At 38.6% G+C, this 18,497-nt stretch overlaps 2 protein-coding genes across 3 annotated transcripts in view; one reads left to right on the forward strand and one right to left on the reverse strand.

The window, feature by feature from the left end:
- The window catches only part of LOC309638953 (synaptotagmin-7-like), a 28,178-nt gene extending 10,674 nt beyond the window's left edge, over positions 1-17,504 (reverse strand). Inside the window, exons 1-2 of the mRNA XM_082415526.1 lie at positions 17,498-17,504; positions 3,878-3,904 (exon numbers count right to left, since the gene is read on the reverse strand). Of these exons, the coding sequence (XP_082271652.1) occupies positions 3,878-3,897 (20 nt within the window). The 5' untranslated portion in view covers positions 3,898-3,904; positions 17,498-17,504. The remainder of the gene's footprint in view (positions 1-3,877; positions 3,905-17,497) is intronic.
- A 137-nt stretch (positions 17,505-17,641) lies between these two features.
- Positions 17,642-18,497, forward strand: part of TMCO1 (transmembrane and coiled-coil domains 1) — a 54,585-nt gene continuing 53,729 nt past the window's right edge. Inside the window, exons 1-2 of one of the 2 annotated variants that reach the window (XM_082413088.1) lie at positions 17,642-17,875; positions 18,293-18,370. In XM_082413088.1, the coding sequence (XP_082269214.1) occupies positions 17,806-17,875; positions 18,293-18,370 (148 nt within the window). In that variant the 5' untranslated portion in view covers positions 17,642-17,805. The remainder of the gene's footprint in view (positions 17,876-18,292; positions 18,371-18,497) is intronic. The other variant, XM_082413087.1, reaches the window with a different exon arrangement.

Below are 18,497 nucleotides of genomic sequence, written 5' to 3' on the forward strand. Positions count from 1 at the left end.
TTCAAATTAAATATATGTTTTATATATACAACATAAATTATTTATAGTGTGTGTATATATACACATATCGAAAATGAGGACAGCTTTAGAGTTGCCTAGGGAAACATTGAATGGTATATCTTAAGACTAAGAGAGTGCTGTGGAACAACTAGGGATAATTATTATAAAAATTTACTTTTGCTCAGATACACTCACATATAACCCCAATTAGTTGGGAAAAATCTAGATGTTCACTTTACTAGGTTATCTTAATCTTACTAATAAGTTTGAATCTCTAGTTCTCTCAAGACTCAAGGTCTGTGTCCTTTGCCTTTAGGGTTAACGAGGGTAAACACACCTTTCTCCTGATCCTGCCTCTACCAGCCCTGGTTGACCTGTGTAAATGCCAATGAGATCCTCTGCAATCTTTTCACACTTGACTTTCCTGACACGCAGAGATGGCCACACAAAGCTCTTCCTTCAAGAACCCTTGTTTGATAGCTACCATGTACTGACCATCTTGGGCATGATGTCAATGGGCTGTGTTCCCACTTTACACAACTGAAAACTCCACAGTTCTCATCGCCATATCAAAATCTGTGGATTCACAAGTTGAAGGTGGCCAGGTAAGCAGAGGGATTCTTGAATGTGAGCAGAAATCCAGGCTGAGAAATAAGTGGAGTTCCTTTTCCTTTCCTACCGTGTCTGGTAAACACACTACAATCCCTCATGGGAAGACTGCAATAATGACATTATTTTAGGACAATTAAGCCATATGTAATAATCAGGGAAGTTTTTTATAAGGGAAAATAAAAAGTCAATTAATCAAGATGGAACACGGTGTTTATCAAACAAAAATCTAGGGACTTCCCCGGTGGTCCAGTGGTTAAGACTTTGCCTTACAATGCAGGAGGTGTGGGTTTGATCCCTGGCCGGGGAACTAAGATCTCACATGCCGTGGGGTGTGGCCAAAAACTTAAAAAAAAAATCTAAACCTTTATTTCCTTAAAGTTTTGACTAACTTCTTTTTTCTTTCTCTTTTTTATTATTGGACAATCATTTTCTCATAGGTAGATATGATTTTAAGGCTGGCAGAAAAAGGTACTTAAAATTCAATTACCCTCTCCTAAACCAGCAGAATAAAAACAGTTCTCTGAGTTTCTCTGTAAAAAAAATTGAGAAAGAAGAATGGAATATAATGGATTGTTTTTTCTTAACTTTCATAGAATTATCTAAAGTACTGAAGGTCTTCATTTCTTTTATTTGGTTTTTCTTGATTGGAAAATATATATATATATTTCTTTATTGAAAAAATATACAATGAGTCCAATAAAGATATATGTGTGTGTGTGTGTGTGTGTGTGTGTAGTTTTTTCAAAATTACTCCTCTGAGGATGTTGCCTTTAATTTAGAAAGAAGCACAGAGCATATCCCATTTTATAAGCTCTGTTTCTCTGTGTGCAATAGTGCATTTATGGGCTGTCACTTGATTGTCCTCTGTGTTCCCTGAGGTCTGACACTATGGCTGTGTTCTCAATTCCAACCCCAGCACAGAGTCTGGAGCAGTCTGTGCTAAATAAATGGTTTTTGGATGGATCTTTAAAACATGTTTGTACTTCTCTTTTTCCTTTAAAATCTATTGAAATAAAATGTTTTGGCTTTCAAATTGTAAATACACACAACACCTGAATCTGCTTTACATTCTTTCCAGAGGAAATAGTTTGAGATGCTAACAAGGGTGTTTAGAGAAAGTCCAGCCAGGAATTAGGCTTCCAGGTATCATGATAGCAAAAATCAGCTTCAGTCATGGCAAAATCTCATTAGTGGGAAAAAAATCTGTACTTTGTCCAACAGTGTAATGAGAGAAAACCACAATGAAATCCTTCAGATATGCTCATTTCCATTTCTTAATTATCCGGGGACAAGTTTTGAGTTCATGGACTCTTCAGCCTATTTCCTTGTCTTTCTTTCACCTCATCTCGGCTGACATTTGGGCTGTCAGAGCTTATGAGTATCTTGACTAAAGGATGGCAAGAGGAAATGAAAGGAGAAAAGAAAACTGGACCAGTGAAATTCTTTTAGTTAACAGGACATTTTTAAAAAAATTTTAAGAATGAAGGATGTATTACACTTATTATTGAAGAAAAGTTGTTTGATTTTCTATATAGTGTTGTTAAATAATTTGCTGTAATTCAGCAGCCCAAGCATTCTGCATTTCTCTTTTTGCAGGGATAACTGACCATTGGCTACATGGAGATTATTATACATATTTCTAGCAATAATAGCAACTGCCATTTATTGAGAGCTTATTACATGCCGGACATTATGCTTATCATTTTTGGTGCATTCTCCCTGTGTTTCACAAACACCCTGGGAGGGGGGCTCTTATGATTCCTAGGTGGAAGAGGAAATAGTTTTAGAGAAACTGCACAACTTCTAAGTGGCAGGGCTGAAATTCAAATCCAAGTTCTTAAGAACTTCGCTCACTGGTCTCCTCAGCCTAACGTACAATGTCAGTACCTCATCAGTATAATTCCTTTTCACATTGACAGTTCTCGAAGAGATGATGAAAGTGATTTCAAGATGAAAGATATGATGAGAAAGTGACTCTAGATCTTCTAAATTGTAATCTAATACATCCCAGATTATTCTGACCATTATTTACATTTACAGAAAACATGTTCTCTTCTAAGTTAAATACAGACAGTCATTGTCATTCTGACAATTTCCCCCTGGTTTCTCTGGATAAAAGAGAGGAAGCTTCTGAATAAAGTGACTGATAACATCTGTTCTAAAATGACACTATCTCTTTGAAACAAAACTCATTTCGCGTATCACTCTGAGAGATCTGGAGGTGAAACAGCCAGTCATAACAAGCAACCTTTCTCAGTATAAAATTTTACTGGTTGCCATACTTATGTGGTTGCAAAGAAACAGAAAGTTTCTGGGCACCAGAAAGGTTGTAGTGACTAATACTATTCTTTGAGATATTTAAATATTTAAGCCTTTACAAATCAGAAACTGCCTCTTTTGGGCAACAGCTTGTCAGGTTTAGTAAAGATGCTGAATTTTAATGTCAAAGACAAAAATCCTGTAATATTCTGGGTGGGACTAAAATTCCCATCACGCTGTTGCTACAGATGGTACTAGATTCACCTCCCCAACTAAATAACACATTTAATTTATAATGCAATGAGATGTGCAAAAAATTGCTTTTGGCTATGTGTTAAGAAATATCCTTAGCTGACAATGTAATGATGCAACATGCTCTAGCAGAAAACAGACAAACCAAGGAGGTTGCTCTTATGCTGTTGCTAACACCCTAGAGCAGGCAGATTATGGCATCCTATATTACACAGCAATAATTTTGTGGTGCAGAAGGTATAAAGGCATGAAAATGTTTCAATATCAGGTCTAAGTGAGGGTAAAAGACCAGACAGCTATCATCTTTAAGATGAGATACACACCTAGTACTCATCATCCAGAAGATCAGTTAATTCCTCTTGAAAAATGACTAGATTTTTTGTTTGGTTGTCATAAAAGACTCAGAAGAATCTGAGCCATGATTTTTGCATGAGGAGCTAAATGAATTTTAGCAGACAAATTATAAATGAAAACTTTAGTTATATCTAATTTCAAAGTGATAGTTCCTTATTCATACCTTTGTATGTTTTTACTCTTTTCTACTTTTCTGGGCTCCAATGCACATACCTGCTACACATATTTAGTAATGTTGTGGTCAGAATAGTCTGCTATTAGCCTAACTCAATTGATACAAACACGTAGAAAAATAAAAATTATAGCCGAAGTTGAACTGCAGGTGAATGTACTTAAAAGGCAAACAAGAGAACTCTAGACATTTCACTGAAGTGTGACACTGAAAGAGAACCAACTCTACCTTGCATTCTGGACAACCATGACTTGACTGCATTGATTCCAAGAGCAAGAATGAAGGATACAGCAGGAAAGTAGGAAAGACGGGAAGAAAAAAGTTAGGAACAGAAATAAGGAAGAAAATGTGAGAATAAAAACTAGAGGAGCTATACCATAATATATTAACAACATGAGGCAGAAAATAATCTTAGAACTAAAGTGAAAATAATACCTCACAAGTGTAGTAAATTCCAGGGTCTTGGCCACTATAATAATTAGGAGTAATTTAATGAAAGGGCTAGGAATTGAATACGAGTAGCACATTAGCCTGCTTTTTGGTCAAATTCCACCCAGAAGGCATGTTTTGTTTGACAAATGGCATGGGGATAGCTTTAGGTGGGACCTCACTCTTCATTTCACTATAGTTCCCACTCTACTTTCTCTGTTAAATACTCCAGAATGGACTGACATATTCACGCTACCTGCCTGACCTTTCCGGTTATTCAAGTTTGCAATAGTCTAATTGAAACATATCCTGTAACAAATAAAAGATAACCACTCTCTTATAGTATAAAAGGTGATACTCCAGGACATTAAAGAAGATAGAAAATAAAAGACACTGCTTTATTTTCATTCATTCATTAGCAAATGCTGATTAGAGAAATATCATTGGCAGTCATTTCCTCTTGTCACATAATACTGTCATTAAATAACAATGAAGGTCTAATGACCAAAATCAAAGGCAGAATGAAGTTATCAGTTCGTTATATTCATGATAAAAAAAATAGTGGTGGGACTAACCAAGATGGCGGAGTAGAAGGACGTGCTCTCACTCCCTCTTGCGAGAGCACCAGAATCACAACTGGCTGCTGGACAATCATCGACAGAAAGACACTGGCCTTCACCAAGGAGAATACCCCACGTCCAAGGACAGAGGAGAAGCCACAGTGAGACGGTAGGAGGGGCACAATCAGAGTAAAATCAAATCCCATAACTGCTGGGTGGGTGACTCACAGACTGGCAAACACTTATACCACAGAAGTCCACCCACTGGAGTGTAGATTCTGAGCCACACGTCAGGCTTCCCAACCTGGGGGTCTGGCAACGGGAGGAGGAATTCATAGAGAATCAGACTTTGAAGCCTAGTGGGAGTTGATTGCAGGACTTTGACAGGACTGGGGGAAACAGAGACCCCGCTGTTGGAGGGCGCACACGGAATAGTGTGTGCATCGGGACCTGGGGGAAGGAGCAGTGACCCTGGGGGAGACTGAACCAGACCTACTTGCTAGTGTTGGAGGGTCTCCTGCAGAGGCGGGGGCTGGCTCTGTTTCACCGTGGGGACAAGGACACTGGCAGCGGAGGTGCTGGGAAGTACTCCTTGGCGTGAGCCCTCCCAGAGTCGGCCATTAGCCCCACCAAAGAGCCCAGGTAGGCTCCAGTGTTGGGTTGCCTCAGGCAAAACAACCAACAGGGAGGGAACCCAGCCCCACCCATCAACAGTCAAGTGGATTAAAGTTTCACGGAGCTCTGAATGCCACAGCAACACTCAGCTCTACCTACCACTAGAGCCTCCCATCAAGCCTCTTAGATAGCCTCAACCACCAGAGGGCAGACAGCAGAAGCAAGAAAAACTACAATCCTTCAGCCTGTGGAACAAAAACCACATTTACAGAAAGATAGACAAGATGAAAAGGCAGAGGGCTATATAACAGATGAAGGAACAAGAAAAGACCCCAGAAAAACAACTAAATGAAGTGGAGACAGGCAACCTTCCAGAAAAAGAATTCAGAATAATGATAGTGAAGATGATCCAGGACCTCGGAATAAGAATGGAGGCAAAGGGCTTCCCTAGTGGCGCAGTGGTTGAGAATCTGCCTGCCAATGCAGGGGACACGGGTTCGAGCCCTGGTCTGGGAAGATCCCACATGCCACGGAGCAACTAGGCTCGTGAGCCACAACTACTGAGCCTGCGCGTCTGGAGCCTGTGCTCTGCAACAAGAGAGGCCGTGATAGTGAGAGGCCTGTGCACTGCGATGAAGAGTGGCCCCTGCTTGCCACAATTAGAGAAAGCCCTCGCACAGAAACGAAGACCCAACACAACCAAAAATAAATAAATAAACAAATACTTAAAAAAAAATGGGGGACTTCCCTGGCGGTCCAGTGGTTAAGACTTCGCCTTCCAATGCAGGGGGTGCGGGTTCGATCCCAGGTCGGGAAGGTAAGATCCCACATGCCTCGCGGCCAAAAAACCAAAACGTAAAACAGAAGCAATACTGTAACAAATTCAATAAAGACTTTAAAAATCGTTGACATCAAAAAAGTCTTTAAAAAAAAATGTAAAGTCTATAAAAAAAAAAGAATGGAGGCAATGATTGAGAATATGCAAGAAATGATTAACAAAGACCTAGAAGAATTAAAGAACAAACAAACAGAGATGACCAATACAATAACTGAAATGAAAACTACACTAGAAGGAATCAATAGCAGAATAACTGAGGCAGAAGAATGAATAAGTGACCTGGAGGACAGAATGGTGGAATTCACTGCTGCGGAACAGACTAAAGAAAAAAGAATGAAAAGAAATGAAGACAGTCTAAGAGACCTCTGGGACAACATTAAACGCAACAACATTCGCATTATAGGGGTCCCAGAAGGAGAAGAGAGAGAGAAAGGACCAGACAAAATATTTGAAGAGAGTATAGTCGAAAACTTCCCTAACATGGGAAAGGAAATAGCCACCCAAGTCCAGGAAGCACAGAGAGTCCCATACAGGATAAACCCAAGGAGAAACACGCCGAAACAAATATTAATCATACTGACAAAAATTTAAAACAAAGAAAAATTATTGAAAGCAGCAAGGGAAAAACGACAAATAACATACAAGGGAACTCCCATAAGGTTAACAGCTGATTTCTCAGCAGAAACTCTACAAGCCAGAAGGGAGTGGCATGATATAATTAAAGTGATGAAAGGGAAGAACCTACAACCAAGATTATTCTACCCGGCAAGGATCTCATTCACATTCTACGGAGAAATCAAAAGCTTTACAGACAAGCAAAAGCTAAGAGAATTCAGCACCACCAAACCAGCTCTACAACAAATGCTAAAGGAACTTCTCTAAGTGGGAAACACAAGAGAAGAAAAGGACCTACAAAAACAAACTCAAAACAATTAAGAAAATGGACATAGGAACATACATATCGATAATTACCTTAAACGTGAATGGATTAAATGCTCCAACCAAAAGACACAGGCTTGCTGAATGGATACAAAAACAAGACCCATATATATGCTGTCTACAAGAGACCCACTTTAGACCTAGGGACACATACAGACTGAAAGTGAGGGGATGGAAAAAGATATTCCATGCAAATGGAAATCAAAAGAAAGCTGGAGTAGCTATACTCATATCAGATAAAATAGACTTTAAAATAAAGAATGTTATAAGAGATAAGGAAGGACACTACATAATGATCCAGGGATCAATCCAAGAAGAAGATATAACAATTATAAATATATAGGCACCCAACATAGGAGCATCTCAATACATAAGGCAACTGCTAACAGCTATAAAAGAGGAAATCGACAGTAACACAATAATAGTGGGGGACTTTAACACCCAACTTACACCAATGGACAGATCATCCAGAATGAAAATAAATAAGGAAACAGAAGCTTTAAATGACACAATAGACCAGATAGATTTCATTGATATTTATAGGACATTCCATCCAAAAACAGCAGATTACACGTTCTTCTAAAGTGCGCACAGAACATTCTCCAGGATAGATCACATCTTGGGTCACAAATCAAGCCTCAGTAAATTTAAGAAAATTGAAATCATATCAAGAATCTTTTCTGACCACAACGCTATGAGATTAGAAATGAAATACAGGGAAAAAAACGTAAAAAACACAAACACATGGAGGCCAAACAATACGTTACTGAATAACCAAGAGATCACTGAAGAAATCAAAGAGGAAATCAAAAAATACCTAGAGACAAATGACAATGAAAACACGACGACCCAAAACCTATGGGATACAGCAAAAGCACTTCTAAGAGGGACGTTTATAGCTATAAAAGCCTATCTCAAGAAACAAGAAAAATCTCAAGTAAACAATCTAAGCTTACACCTAAAGGAACTAGAGAAAGAAGAACAAACAAAACCCAAAGTTAGCAGGAGGAAAGAAATCATAAAGATCAGAGTGGAAATAAATGAAATAGAAATAAAGAAAACAATAGCAAAGATCAATAAAACTAAAAGCTGGTTCTTTGAGAAGATAAACAAAATTGATAAGCCATTAGCCAGACTCATCAAGGAAAAGAGGGAGAGGACTCAAATCAACAAAATCAGAAATGAAAAAGGAGAAGTTACAACAGACACTGCAGAAATACAAAGCATCCTAAGAGACTACTATAAGCAACTCTATGCCAATAAAATGGACAACCTGGAAGAAATGGACAAATTCTTAGAAAGGTATAACCTTCCAAGACTGAACCAAGAAGAAACAGAAAATATGAACAGACCAATCACAAGTAATGAAATTGAAACTGTGATTAAAAATCTTCCAACAAACAAAAGTCCAGGACCAGATGGCCTCACAGGTGAATTCTATCAAACATTTAGAGAAGAGCTAACACTTATCCTTCTCAAACTCTTCCAAAAAATTGCAGAGGAAGGAACACTCCCAAACTCATTCTATGAGGCCACCATCACCCTGATACCAAAACCAGACAAAGACACTACAAGAAAAGAAAATTACAGACCAATATCACTGATGAATATAGATGCAAAAATCCTCAACAAAATACTAGCAAACAGAATCCAACAACACATTAAAAGGATCATACACCATGATCAAGTGGGATTTATCCCAGGGATGCAAGGATTCTTCAATATACGCAAATCAATCAATGTGATACACCATATTAACAAATTAAATAATAAAAACCATATGATCATCTCAATAGATGCAGTAAAAGCTTCTGACAAAATTCAACACCCATTTATGATAAAAACTCTCCAGAAAGTGGGCATAGAGGAAACCTACCTCAACATAATAAAGGCCATATATGACAAAACCACAGCAAACATCATTCTCAACGGTGAAAAACTGAAAGCATTTCCTCTAAGATCAGGAACGAGACAAGGATGTCCACTCTCACCACTATTATTCAACATAGTTCTGGAAGTCCTAGCCACGGCAATCAGAGAAGAAAAAGAAATAAAAGGAACACAAATTGGAAAAGAAGAAGTAAAACTGTCACTGTTTGCAGATGACATGATACTATACATAGAGAATCCTAAAACTGCTACCAGAAAACTGCTAGAGCGAATTAATGAATATGGTAAAGTTGCAGGATACAAAATTAATGCACAGAAATCTCTTGCATTCCTATACACTAGTGATGAAAAATCTGAAAGAGAAATTATGGAAACACTCCCATTTACCATTGCAACAAAAAGAATAAAATACCTAGGAATAAACCTACCTAGGGAGACAAAAGACCTGTATGCAGAAAACTATAAGACACTGATGAAAGAAATTAAAGATGATACCAACAGATGGAGAGATATACCATGTTCTTGGATTGGAAGAATCAACATTGTGAAAATGACTATACTACCCAAAGCAATCTACAGATTCAATGCAATCCGTATCAAATTACCAATGGCATTTTTTACGGAGCTAGAACAAATCATCTTAAAATTTGTATGGAGTCACAAAAGACCCCGAATAGCCAAAGCAGTCTTGAGGGAAAAAAATGGAGCTGGAGGAATCAGACTCCCTGACTTCAGACTATACTACAAAGCTACAGTAATCAAGACAATATGGTATTGGCACAAAAACAGAAACATAGATCAATGGAACAAGATAGAAAGCTCAGAGATAAACCCACGCACCTATGGTCAACTAATCTATGACAAAGGAGGCAAAGATATACAATGGAGAAAAGACAGTCTCTTCAATAAGTGGTGCTGGAAAAACAGGACAGCTACCTGTAAAAGAATGAAATTAGAATACTCCCTAACACCATACACAAAAATAAACCCAAAATGGATTAGAGACCTAAATGTAATACTGGACACTATAAAACTCTCAGAGGAAAACATAGGAAGAACACTCTTTGACATAAATCACAGCAAGATCTTTTTTGATCCACCTCCTAGAGTAACGGAAATAAAAACAAAAATAAACAAATGGGACCTAATGAAACTTCAAAGCTTTTGCACAGCAAAGGAAACCATAAACAAGACGAAAAGACAACCCTCAGAAAGGGAGAAAATATTTGCAAACGAATCAACAGACAAAGGATTAATCTCCAAAATATATAAACAGCTCATTCAGCTCAATATTAAAGAAACAAACACCCCAATCCAAAAATGGGCAGAAGACCTAAATAGACATTTCTCCAAAGAAGACATACAGACGGCCACGAAGCACATGAAAAGAAGCTCAACATCACTAATTATTAGAGAAATGCAAATCCAAACTACAATGAGGTATCACCTCACACCAGTTAGAATGAGCATCATCAGAAAATCCACAAACAACAAATGCTGGAGAGGGTGTGGAGAAAAGGGAACCCTCTTGCACTGTTGGTGGGAATGTAAATTGATACAGCCACTATGGAGAACAATATGGAGGTTCCTTAAAAAACTAAAAATAGAATTACCATATGACCCAGCAATCCCACTACTGGGCATATACCCAGAGAAAACCATAATTCAAAGAGACACATGCACCCGTATGTTCATTGCAGCACTATTTACAATAGCCAGGTCATGGAAGCAACCTAAATGCCCATCAACAGACGAATGGATAAGGAAGTTGTGGTACATATATACAATGGAATATTACTCAGCCATAAAAAGGAATGAAATTGAGTCATTTGTCGAGACGTGGATGGATCTAGAGACTGTCATGCAGAGTGAAGTATGTCAGAAAGAGAAAAACAAATATCGTATATTAACGCATGTATGTGGAACCTAGAAAAATGGTACAGATGAGCCGGTTTGCAGGGCAGAAGTTGAGACACAGATGTAGAGAATGGACATATGGACACCAAGGGGGGAAAACTGTGGTGGGGTGGGGATGGTGGTGTGCTGAATTGGGCGATTGGGATTGACATGTATACACTGATGTGTATGAAATTGATGACTACTAAGAACCTGCAGTATAAAAAAACAAACAAACAAAACAACTAATACTAAACTTTCTTTGGGTTATTTGTATGGAAATATGTTAATATAAATGTTTCAGACATTACATGAAATTTCTAAAAATCTTATATGTTCTGGTATAATGTTATAAGTCATCATCTTAGTTATTACTTTAAAATGTATATCTCAGAAATAACTAATTTTCTTGTCAACTGCATTATTATGAACTTTCATCAAATCTTTAACTGTGGTCATTTTTAAGTCTTATGTCATTTACAGACAGTTCTGGGTGTACTCTGATGCTTTTGCAAATATGTTCCTATAAAAGGGTTTCATCTTCAAGAAATTCATGGAAAAGACTCTGACAAGTACAGGTTTCTGGTAACTGACTGTACTGCTGAACTGAATGAATAAGCATTTTCAGAACTCTAATGAAAAACTGATGAACTCATAAAAGTGCTAACAAAATATCAAGATAAAAAAATTAATTACATGGGACTGAGTGAACTGATGAGGATGAGTATAATTTTTGTGACTTTCTGTTTGAATTAAAAAAAAAAATCCCCCCCCCCAAAAATAAGTAAATAAGTATTCACTTTTATACCTAATTTTGACATGTAATTCCATATTTTTCTTTGTAAAAAGAGCCCAAGAATTGTATAAGCTTTAGGTCACAATACACCTAGAAATGCCTCTGGTAGAAACCTTAGAATTACTGAAGTATTCTTGTTCACCTCATTTTATTTAATTCTAAGAATTACTATTTCATCCTTCAAAACTCTCTTGGACTTTCTCTTGTCAATTTCTGCTGATACTACTTAGTTCAGGGCTTCCTCACTTAAAATTGCATCATGATGAATGCCTGATAGTTGGTTTTCCTGACTGCAATCTTCCTTCCAAATAAATCTATCCTATGTAAAGCTGGCAGACTAATTTTCTTAAAAAGAAACATTGCTTATTTTGCAAAATTCCCATCCAAACTCAAGATATTTTGGTGTCTTTCCACTATCACTGATCTTCTACACTTGGGATGCTTAAATGCCCAGGCAAAAGTGACAGTCAATCAGAGGGTACTTGAAGCCACAAGAGAAATGTGACACATTTTTCTAGAGTATCATTTTTTCTTGATAGCAAGTAATTTAAAAGATTATTTCCCGCCTTTCTTTTCTTTACTTGTATCAAAGAGATATCGAATTGAATGTAAAAAGATAAAACACTTTTGAGCTCAGATGCAGAAAATTAGATTCACTATTATTCTTGGCTCATGACACATTCTCACCATTGGTTCATTCAAGGCTCTCAAGCATTCATTCATTCTTTCATTTAAAATAATATAACAGGGGAATTCCCTGGCGTTCCAGTGGTTAGAACTCCGAGCTTTCACTGTTGAGGGCCCATGTTCAATCCCTGGTTGGGGAACTAAGATCCCAGAAGCTGCGCAGCCAATAAATAAACAAACAAACAAATAAATAAAACAAATATCCATGAAGTCACCACCAACATGAAAACTAGTACATGAATTTACATTTACATTCACCTCTTTGACCCTCCATTGCATCACCCAGCCTCTTCCCATTCAAGGTAACACTATCTAAATCATCATTCTCTTGCTTTTCTTTTTAATATCACAGGTATATATATATATATATATATATGTATGTATATATATGTGTGTATATATATATATATATATATATATATATATATATATATATATATATGTGTGTGTGTGTTCCTAAACAGTTTTGGGGGGCAGCTTAGAAGTTATTAACTTTATAAGAAGTCTATCACATGCTGTATGTAATTCTTACAGACTTACTCTTTTCACTCAATATTATATTGCTAGGATTAATGCACATTATGGCATATAACTAATAAATTCATTTGGAGTGCTGTATAAATATATTCTAATTTATTTATCTATTCTTCTACTTGTAGATGGGCATTTGGGTTGTCTTCAGATTTTGATATCAAAGAGAATGCTCATATGAACAATCTTGTGTATGTCCTGGTACTTGTTCAAGTTTCTTTTGGGTATATACCTGGAGCAAAATGGTAGGTCAAGGGGTTTCCAAATGTTTATCTTTACAGGGTAATGACAAACTTTCAAAGGAGGCTGTACCAATTTATACTCCCACTAGAAATGACTAAAAGATTCTGCTGATCCACATCCTCTACGTATGGTCCAACTTAAAAAAGTTTTTTTAAACTATGGTAACATATGCACAATATCAAGCCTACTATTTTAACTATGTCTAAGGGTACAGTTCAGTGATATTAAGTACATTCATATTGTTGTGCAATAATCACCCACCACATCCATCTCCTGAACTTTTTCATCTTCCCAAACTGAAACTCTATGCCCATTAAACAATAACTCTCCTCTCTCTCCTCTTCCCAGTCCTTAGCATCCACCATTCTACTTTCTGTGTCGATGGATTTCACTACTCTAAGTACCTCGTAGTGAAATAATACAGTATTCATACTTTTGTGACTGGCTTATTTCACTTAGCATAATGTCTTCAAGGCTTATCTACGTTGTAGAATGTGTTAGAATTTCCTTCTTTTAAGACTGAATTATATATATATATATATATATATGTATATGGACACATTTTGGTTATCCATTCATCATCTATGAACACTTGGATTGCTAAGTATAAGGGAAGAAGGGAAAATTGGAGTTTGGGTGAAAGAACTGGATAGGTTCAGTCTGGGATATCCAAACGGAAATGCCCAGTTGGCAGTTAAGTTACTAGGTCTGAGAATCAGAAAAGAAACCTGAGCTACAGATATTATTTAATGAATTATCAGTGGATAAATGGTAACTGAAGCTACTGAAGAAAGCAAGAGGACAGGGAAAATGAATAGAATGAGAAAAAACTAGTTCAAGGATTATGTGCTAGGTGGTTTAATAAGAACCAGTAACAATAACAGTTAACACTTATTGTGACCTTTCTATGAGCCAGGTACCATTCTAAATATTTTGCTCAAATAATTAAAAAAAAAACAACTTTGGACATAGGTACTATTATTATTATGCCATTTTACATTTAAGGAAACCAAGGCACAGTGCAGTGAAATAATTTGCCTGAAATTGCACATTAAATTGAGTGGTGAAGCCATGATTTGAAGACAGATAGCCTGACTCCAGAATTTTGTTCTCAACCCTATACAAACCTCACAGTAATTCTGGAAGGTAGGTATTTTTACCTCTACTTCATAGATTAAAAAAAAAATAATGAGGCTCAGAGAAATTAAATTAACTTGCTAGAGTAATACAGCTTGCATGAAGTAGGATAACGATTCAGAACTAAAGACCATATCCTTTCATACGTCACTTATGAGAAGAGATTTAATTTCTCTCATAATCTTTTACAATGCCTTGCCTAGTACTAAATATTTGTTTAAAAAATGGTATTATTATCCTTAATTATTACTACTAATAATGTAAGAACATTGAAGTTTAGCTCCAATTTACCTTTCACAGGAAGTTACTTGAGGTTGCACCACAACATAAAAAAAGTATAAACTAAGGCGGAAGATGTGGGTCCAGGAAATAGTGACTCGTACCCTAGAGAATAGTGAAAGGAAGTCCCAGTACAAAAGCCTTATAGTAGAGAAATTGGAGCAGGACAGTGAATTTTTGGAGAGTGGTCTTCATGGAGAAAACTTTGAAATCTAAAAATTAATACAATGAGTCTTTAGAGATATGATAAAGGAATCTGGTAGCATGTAGTAAAGATGTAACTGAACTGCCTCTAGCACTGTTCTTCAACAAAGGGCATTAGGGTCATGATATTCTTTCCCTAGAGAAGGAAATGTTATCCTAGCAGACAGTTCTGTAGTAAATATTAACATAGGAATAACTGAAATGCTTTTTATTACCGTATTTCACTGATTTTAAGACTTTTCCCCCCATATTTTAAACCTCTGGATGGGATGCATCTTACAATCAATGGTGTGTCATGGTTTAATTATTTTCTTTCTTAATAGTACATAAAATAATACTGCATCTTCTAATCAATAGCATGTTGGATTTGATCAACTATGTGTGCCACAGTTTTATATGCTTTATAATATTACTCTTTCTAATTTAATCTTCCTAACAGTTTCATGTAGCTGATACTATTACTATTTTATAGACAAGGAAATTGAGGCTCAAAGATGTTAAACAGGGCTTCCCTGGTGGCGCAGTGGTTGAGAATCTGCCTGCCAATGCAGGGGACATGAGTTCGAGCCCTGGTCTGGGAAGATCCCACATGCTGCGGAGCAACTGGGCCCGTGAGCCACAACTACTGAGCCTGCGTGTCTGGAGCCTGTGCTCCGCAACGAGAGGCTGCGACAGTGAGAGGCCCGCGCACCACGAGGAAGAGTAGCCCCCGCTCGCCGCAACTAGAGAAAGCCCTCGCACAGAAACGAAGACCCAACACACCCAAAAATAAATAAATAAATTTATAAAAAAAAAATGTTAAACAATATGCTCAAGGACTGCTGTCAATTAAGTTGCAAAGCCAGAATTGAAAACCAGGTCTGGGGAATACCCTGGCGGTCCAGCAGTTAGGACTCAGTGCTCCCACAGTCGGGGCTCTGGGTTCAATCCAGAAATCTCGTGGCATGGCCAAAAAGAAAAAGAACACCAAGCCTTACTTCAAAGGTCATGCTCTGTTGCACCTCAACATTTACCATGGGTTATACAAAGCTGAATAAAAACCATCGAAGTTGAATAGTTTAAGGGGGATGAAGTTTTTCCAACACCTCCAGAAAGAACCAATCTTGCCCTCATCTGTGCTCCCGTAACATTTTATGAGTACCTCTGTGGATGTAAAATGTCACCTGCCATATCAGCAAACATAGGCTACTGTGGCCATCAAGCCATCAGCCACTACATCAGCCCTGAGGCAACTCAGGGTACAGAAAAACAAACAGGCTGCTGGTCACCAAGCTGTCAGCCACTGCAGCTGTCCCCAGTGGTGCAACCTGAGGGGATTCAGGATGGAGTAAAAAACAGGATGCTGGCCCTAGACAGTTAAGGTGCATATCAAAGGAAGGATTTCAATAAGCCCAAACTCTTGCATCTTCCCATACACAGCTAAATTCATAAGCTTGAGACGTCTGGTTTTTCTTCAATTAGCAGTAATCTTTTGATTGCCAACTACCTGGTTTTTGTTGCAAAAACTCCTATATATCCTTGCTCCTCCCTTGCTTCTTTGGAGCAGTGTCTCAGAGCTGAAAGGCTGCCTCCCGGGCTTAAGGCCTCAGAAAGTCCGCGTGGAATAAAATGTAACTCCCAACTTTCAGGTTGTGCAATTTTTTCAGTTGACACCTCTAGTATATGTTGTTATAATGTATAACTTACAAGGAAGTCAGGAGTAGTATCTTAATCACCCTTTCCAACCTTACAGTGCCTACCACTGATCCTGACACATGAAGAGAAACTCTGTTTCTCTGTTAAAAGGAAACAGGGTCTCTGCCACTAAGTGTAAAGAGGAGACAAGAAATGCACATATAACTAATAAAGGCCAAATATAGTGTTATAGGAAAATTATAAATAAAATGCATTGGAGTTTAGGAGAAAAGAAAAAAAAAAAAACGATAGAGAGTACAGGTCAAGGGGAAACAGTTCAGCCAGCTTCCAGATTTTCCTACACACTCACACAGACACAGTCTGCAAAAGCTGAAAAGGCTGAAACCAAGCTAATGAGACAATTTCTCTACCCATTTTAAAATTTAATGAGTTACCAGCATTTATAGACTGAACTTTTAAAATTTCACATAAAATCAGGATTTTTGGATTTTCTTGAAAAATGGGAAGGTATTGGAAACTGGGTGCTCATTCTCCAAGGGAAATTGGTTGGATGTATCAATTGTTCCCTTCAGATAAAGTTAGTGCTCCCTTGCTCATCATAGTACCTCCCACCATTTTCTTACGCCCACCCAGTGTAAAATACTTTATACCTGACCATAATGGGTATTTGGGTTTAGGACCCCTTCTCAAGACACACCGCTCACTGCTCTATTACACACCGGGTATTTTTAAGCACCGTGTCTCTGCCTGGAAAGACTCAGCTTTCTACAAAAGCACTCAGACTTCTCTAAGCGACTGCTTCAATTCCTTTTACCAGCTTTCTCTGACCATCCCCTCAACCGGGTCACCGCAGCATTCTGGTCATACCTCTATTAAAACCCTAATCACACCGTATGTACAAGTTTTTCTCCTTTACTAGAATGTGAGTGCCTGGAAGCCAGCGGCCCACGATTCATTGACGTTCGCGCCCCAAATCCGTGGCCCGGCATCTAAACACAGGCATTCGGTACGTGTGTGCGGAAGTCAATCTCCTCACTTTACGCAAACCTAGGGTAAACTACCTACTCGACCTTAGATGTGGGGCTGAGCCAGAAACGAAGACAAGTCAAAACAAGTGGACTCTGGGCGAGAAGAAAGCACACCACTCCACCACCGCGAGCAAACGCTACCGGACGAGGTCCCGCCGCCGCAACTCCGATTCAGTTGCTCCAGTTCCAACTCTCGCGAGATTCGGTCTGAGCGCCTGCCCGTAAGCCCCACGCAGCTCGGTTTCCACGGGATTCTCGCGGTAGCGCGACACGCCAGGAGGAGCACTTCCGGCGCTGCGCCCCGGAAGGGGAAGTGAGGCTTCCAGGCTGACGGAGCCGGTGTGTTACTCGGCTGTCCTGAAATCTAGGAAAGTCGTTTTCGCTTCACTTTCCCTGGCTTTCGAGCGCTTCCCCCCTGGCGGGTGGGAGTGCAGAGACTGAAGCGCAAGATGAGCACCATGTTCGCAGACACGCTGCTCATCGTGTTTATCTCCGTGTGCACGGCTCTGCTCGCCGAGGGTGAGAGCGGCTGCTTCTCTGACGTTTGATCAGTCCCCGAGGGAAGGATCCTAGGCACTGGGTCCCTCGAGCCTAGGGAGAGGGCGCGAGCCTTGCTTCCTTTGGCGGGGGTGGGAGTGGGGTTCACCTCCATTCCAGGGAATCTTACCTCCAGGAGCGGGAGGGGTAGTGTGGAATCGATTGCCGAGGTTTCTTCGGTCTAGGGGAGGTTTCACTTGCTTGTTTGTGAAGACACCTTCGTATCTTGTCACAGTTTTGGTTGAAGATTCAGTTGTCTTAACGTTTGAAAAAAGTTAACTATTGGTGAATATAGAGCAGAAAATTGAAATCCATTCTTATCTAACGGTAACCACTAATAAAGGCTGTTGTGACCGTTCCAAACATTTCTCTATTAGCATGCTGCTTTTAATGTTTCAGGTATAACCTGGGTCCTGGTTTACAGGACAGACAAGTACAAGAGACTGAAGGCAGAAGTGGAAAAACAGAGTAAAAAATGTGAGTATGGGAACATCCTTTAAAAACAGTTTTAACACATGAGGCTCACTGAGTGCATGTTCACAGTACATATATTAGGAGCATCAACTGATATAAAAACTTTATAGGAATACAAAGGTGAATCTGA

This window comes from Balaenoptera physalus, assembly GCF_965194825.1.
Source record: "Balaenoptera physalus genome assembly, chromosome: 1".
Lineage (NCBI taxonomy): Eukaryota > Metazoa > Chordata > Mammalia > Artiodactyla > Balaenopteridae > Balaenoptera > Balaenoptera physalus.